Raw genomic sequence first — 6,031 nt, 5'->3', positions numbered from 1 at the left:
AGTGACGACTCCTAGTCCAAGGTCCGCCATCATTGATCACTTTCGGTAGGAAATCACTAATTGTTCGAAAATCTTTTACAAGTAAGCAATTACAAGTACTGAAAAAATAAAGTATATCGATAATAAGGAATTAGGAATTTGTTTGACAGTTGTTGGAGTAGCGTTGAAGAGATCAATAGTTGTTCATTCTTGATCTCAGAAATTGTGTTGTTGAAGCAACTGGTCGAGCCCTCCTTAAATAGCCAAGCTAGGCCTGATCTAGATCCACTGATCTCGAGATCAGGTTTGACTCGTCGTTGATCGGTTGACCGATCCCCTAGTTCGGTAGACTGATCCTGCTTGAATTGGTCCGTCTTCCCATCCAGATTCAACTTTGGATGAGTCCTTGTTCAATCGACTGATCCCACTGTTCAGTCGATCGATCTCGCTATACTCGCTAGCTTATCTAGTCTGATCCGATCAATTCAACCTGATCTTGGTCACCGTATATCCATTGTTCGATCGATCGAAGCCCAGGTTCAATCAACCGATCCTTCGGTAGAACCCGTTCATCTGGTTGGAAATCTATCTGTTTACTTTGAAGGTTCAGTCGACCGATCCCCGGTTCGGTCGCTTAATCAAGGCCGAAACTAACCCTGCACAATTGTTAGTTTCCTGCAAAATAAAGTTAGACAAAATAGCAAATGATATATAAATCAATAACTTGACAACCTTCAGACTGTCTGGTTCTAACTTCGAATTTCCTATAGAAACCGTAGGTCAAACCGCGCCTACTATTCCCTCAACGAGGAACATGTCCTCACCTACTCCTCTCAAGAGAAATTACTTATTACCAGACCTGTCCTCCAGACCGACTGGACTTTTTGCCTAGGGTTACCCCACTAGGACCTAGGGTTACCACCCCTTAATGTTTTCCATAACCTAGGGTTACTAACCCTAGGACCTAGGGTTACCTCCCCCTAGGGTTTTCCATAACCTAGGGTTACCACCCCCTAGGACCTAGGGTTGCCACCCTGTAGAGTTTTCCACCTGCCTAACCGCAGTTAGGACTTTCCATCACCTAGAGTTACCGCCACCTAGGGTTACCACCCCTAGGGTTTCCACCTACATAGAATCCACTGGGACTTTTACCTAAGACAACTTGAGACTTTCCTGCAAGCTCAATCAACCTTGTTAGATCATAAGACAACTTAATTTTGGACCCTTTGACATAATCAAAACCCAAGTTTCATCGTCTGATATTTCCCACACCAACAATCTCTTTCTTTTTTATTATAGCAACCTGGTTCAAAGTTAAGTGAAACATAACAATAATTAAAGGAATTTTAGCATAAGTATAAATACAATAATTTGTAAAAAAAACTCCCTTATGCTCTCCATTTTATAAAAATTATGTTTAACTTTTAACTTTAACTTTTTTCTCTCCCTTTGACATAAATCAAAAAATAAGATAAGTGGAGAGAAGGTTGTTTGACAAATTTTTTTTACTTTGTTTAACTTTAAGCTCCCCCTGAGGGTAGCACTTAAAATAGCTAATTTTTAAGCATTAAAAGTGAGTTAGTTTTTTTTTTTTTTAAACTTAACTAAACTTAGCTTTGAAAATAATTACTTTGAAAAACACTTAGCTAAATTAGAAATGCTTTGAAAATACTTAGCTTTTTCAACAAAAACTTAGCTAAACTTAAACTTTGAAAATTACTTAGCTAAACAAAGTTAGCTAATCTTTAGTTTTGAAAATGTCTTAGTTTTGAAAAAAAAATTAAGCTAAAAAGCTTAGTTAAGTAATTATCTTAAAAATATTTTGATTAAAATACTTTAGCTTTAAAAATATTTTGATAAATACTTAGCTTTAAAAATATTTTGATAAAAACATAGTTTTAAAAATATTTTGATAAAAACTTTATCTTTAAAAATATTTTGATAAACACTTAGGTATTAGAATATTTTGATAAAAACTTAGCTTTAAAAATATGTTGATAAAAATACTTAGCTAAGTAAATGATTTCATTGAAAAATACTTAATCCAAAACTTAGTTTCTATCTTTTCAAAAATAATTTATTTTTCTTTTTCAAAATAGTTTATAAAAATTTAACTTCCTCTTTCAGAAGTATTTTAAACTTTTGAAAACTTTAACTTTTAAAACTAATGTATAACAAAATAAAAATTAATATCTTAATGACATGCATTTGTAGGAAGTTGCCAGTTTTCTCTTGTAGAAGAAAACTGGCAAGGGACTTCGATCTACACTTCTAGTGGTTAAATGGTTAGGATCCCTATGAAGTCCGTTAGCAGGGCAACCTATCACCAACGCCCCTCAGTCATACAACACAGAAACACAACACCACTCAATTCACATAAAAGTGCAGGAACCACTACAAGAAAAGTCCTCATAGACATCGGTTTTCCACCGCTGTCTATTACATTTTCGACCGATGTCTATGAAGGCGATGTAAAAGGTCTACCATTTTAGACATCGGATTATAACTGGTGTAGTATCACTTAACGACATCGGGTGTAAAACCGATGTAATATTATATGTTAATAACACCAGTTTTGGCAGCGGTATACGACTGATGTAATATTAGTTAATGACACCGGTTTTGCAGCGGTGGAAAACTGATGTAATATCAGTATTGTTTAACGACACAAATTCAATTTCTGAAATAGTGAAAAACCAATATTATCACCAAGCAAATCATAAAATTAAGTTAATATTATTAATTCACTAAGAAAATCACAAATAAAAATGCACCGATGTATCTAAACACGCCAAGTTAATATCCATATAACCAACACATAAATATTCTTCTTACAACATAAAAAGATAATAGATATTGTGCACATCAAGTTAGTATCCACAAATTACACATAACTATTCTTCTTACAACATCAAAAGGTAATAGATAGTACATAAATATTCTTCTTACTGGTGCCAACGTTATCCTTCTTACTCTGTGCAGAGATTTAACTAAATCTTCCCCAGTTGTTTTATTTGTTAATAGACAATTCTCTTTATCTATTACTGGATTGGCACCTTTGCTTGTTTGATGTCCTGAGGGTGACAACTGATTGATGATTCTTTGTAAAGGAGGCCTCCATCTTAAAGGAGCCACTGGAGGCTTTGGGAACTTTGCAACATCCTTCTTGGTTGTTCTCTTACCTGAATAAAATAAAATAGTCAATATGGATATAAAGCAGTTTGTTACTTACATAAGGGAAATTAAAGATGCTGTAAATTCTACTCAAATAGAGATTGAAAATGAGATAAGTAACCTTTTGCTAGTAATTTTTACTTATTTGCTCAACTTCTTTGATCTGCACATTTGAAATAATCTGTTATAAGACAACTGATTTGAAAGAAGCTAAATATAGTGATGCATGGTGTATAGTAGATTATTATGATTTTTCTTGGAATATATAAATTAATTTATTCACACTATCTTCATTTGGTTCAATTACTTTCAGTTGGATCACCTTCTTGAGGCCATTCAAGTTCCTCATAAGCTAGACTAATAAAAGTATGTGGGCAATTTGGTCACTACAACTTTGTTATGACTAACTTTACTTTTTTGCACTGGGTTAACTAACTTTACTTATCTTGCAATGTTTTGAAAACATTCACCCGAGATGCGTATTTCAGCTGCATCAATTGCAAGCTTTCGTTCAACCTTATGTTTTTTTTTTCACTCTGAAGGAGCTTATCAGCCTGTACAATAACTCTAATTAGGCATCACATAATTGCAGAAGATACAAAACCTGCATATGTATTGCCAAATAGAACAAAATTTTAAAACTAGCAACAGTAGCCCAATATGCAGTCAAAACAGATATACCATTTGTTTAAGCTTGAAACTCTCTGCTAAATCTGTCTGCTTTCGGACAGGACCAAGTTCAATGCCTCAGACTCTGCAAGCAAAGTTTAGTGAGCATAATGTTTCACCTAAATATGCTGAACTTGGGCTAATATGTGCAAACATGAGTGTCTTGCAATCTCCTATTGCGAATGAAAATTATTAGTGAAGGGTAATGCGTCAAATTTTCTTCTGGCAATAAAAATAACGGTATAAACTAGTTGTTGTTTTTGAACCTAAAAAACAAGAACATCACAGCTAGATGTTTACTATTCTTAAGGTTTTTTCTCACCTAGAGAGCTCTGGAGCAAATGTGTTAGCTTAGAGTTCCTGCAAAATACATCTCTCCTTTAGTACAATGAAAAATTCAAACTAGTTTAGATAGTAAAATAGAAGCATATGACTATGAGCATTAGAAGGAACCTATATGGAATATGTGGGTTCTTGGAGGCAAGAGCAGAGATCACATCTCCCAAAGCTGATAGAGACTTATTGATGAATTGAGATTCCTTCAGCCTCTCTCCTTCTACTTCAATCTTGCCAAGACGCTCACTACCAGCTAAAAATGTCAGGCAAAAATCTAACAATCTTTCTATAAATGAGAATGTAAAGAAGGATCATAATCAAACAAAAAGCATAATTTGAATGGAAAACAGGAAGAAACTCATGAGTGAGAGCGGCTACTCAGCATGCTGACCATGGCCTTCCGCATGGGGCTAGCCAACGGCGTGCGCATGAAGTGGCTGGCGTCCTCGGCATGCGCGGACGCCCAACACAACTTCATAAATATTATTCTTTAGATATGCATCCCATCTTGATGGCCATCTGATGTCACTTTTAACAAATACAACTTCATAGGTAAAAGAAATCTTCTCCTGCTCCCGAATGGTCTGAGACTTGTCAAGATCCAATGGACAGCTCACAGACTCAACTTTATCATACATGTTCAGTTTCAGCATTGCCTGTAGATTGTTAAGTATCATGTTCACTTGGTAGAGATCATGTGTCCTCTGCTTCAAAAGTTTAACCTCATGTTCATTCAATGCATTAGTGGTGCACAAGTAAAGTGATTCATTAACATTAACATGGAATTGGTATGGAGAGTTATCAATCTGGTCACCCATGAGAAGCTCACCCAAATTCTCTGCACTCCTTTTGATTCCACCTTGTGGATGGCAATATGGAAGGATGTAATAGCTATATGGGAGCTCAGTCTCAATGGAGGTGAGGGAATTAACTTTGGCATATATGCTCTCACCAGGTATGTAGGTGTGCATATAACTACCAAGGAGATAAAATGCATTACTAGAGACGCAAAACAGAAACACGGCCAGTAAAGCCAATGTAGACAATGAGGATAATTTCTTGGAGAATGAAAAAGGCCCCATTTGGAACTGTTTCTTCAATGCTCTTTCTTCTTACAACTCAGGCCTAAGATCCAACACCAATTTTCTTCACAATTCACAAGATGACTGAAGAAGTCTGAGTCAAAAACAAAGCAACGTGTCATTCAACCCTTAGAATCCCTTTTTCTCCCTTCAACAGAGAAATATTCTAGATAATAAATGCAACAAAAGCTACTTCAGAAACAAATGAAAATCAATGCCCAAACAATCGAATCTAGAAAGTTAAAAATGTTAGAGTGTATACTAAAAGCCTAGCTTTTGGTATAAACATTTATCTAGAAATAAGAATCACATTGGTCAAATATCTACATTTATGATAAATGTAGTTGTTCAATTAATTTATATTGTAGATAACATGGTGTGTGGTGTCACACACAGAGGATCATGTTATCAGTACCTTATAAATTATAAACAGTAGCTCACGACCATAATGGAAAGGAACAAACCATTGGAAGGTCGTAGTGTAATTAGGTATTAGTTTATCTTAACTATATAATTACACTAGTACACTTAGAGTGTATTGAGTAGGACCATTAGAGGTCGTTTCTTTTATACTGACTTTATAAAGAAACAAAGACCTCAGTTATTATGGAAGTGTGTGCTCTTAATCCTAATATAATAACGAGCACATATATTTGATATTTATTTCTTTAATTTATCAATGGGTGAGATTTAGTTCGATGAATCAATAAGCCCGATAAGTTGGGAAATGATATCACTTATAGTGTGTGTTGTTGATTATAGAAGGAAACTGTGTCCTAGTGATCTAGGTT

The 6,031-nt window shown here is 35.0% G+C and overlaps 1 protein-coding gene across 1 annotated transcript; it reads right to left on the bottom strand.

The window, feature by feature from the left end:
• Positions 1-4,568: 4,568 nt before the first annotated feature.
• Positions 4,569-5,240, bottom strand: LOC122040709 (transmembrane 9 superfamily member 12-like). The gene has a single exon (XM_042600138.1). The coding sequence runs from the start codon at positions 5,238-5,240 to the stop codon at positions 4,569-4,571; it is 672 nt and encodes a 223-aa protein (XP_042456072.1).
• Between the last annotated feature and the right edge of the window lie 791 nt (positions 5,241-6,031).

Source organism: Zingiber officinale, chromosome 1B (assembly GCF_018446385.1).
Source record: "Zingiber officinale cultivar Zhangliang chromosome 1B, Zo_v1.1, whole genome shotgun sequence".
Taxonomy (NCBI): domain Eukaryota; kingdom Viridiplantae; phylum Streptophyta; class Magnoliopsida; order Zingiberales; family Zingiberaceae; genus Zingiber; species Zingiber officinale.
Note: the sequence above shows the minus strand (reverse complement) of the source record. Positions and strands in the feature narration are given on the sequence as shown.

Excerpts from the sequence above, each read along its gene's own strand:
- LOC122040709 (XM_042600138.1), bottom strand. The coding sequence starts at position 5,240 with ATGGGGCCTTTTTCATTCTCCAAGAAATTATCCTCATTGTCTACATTG.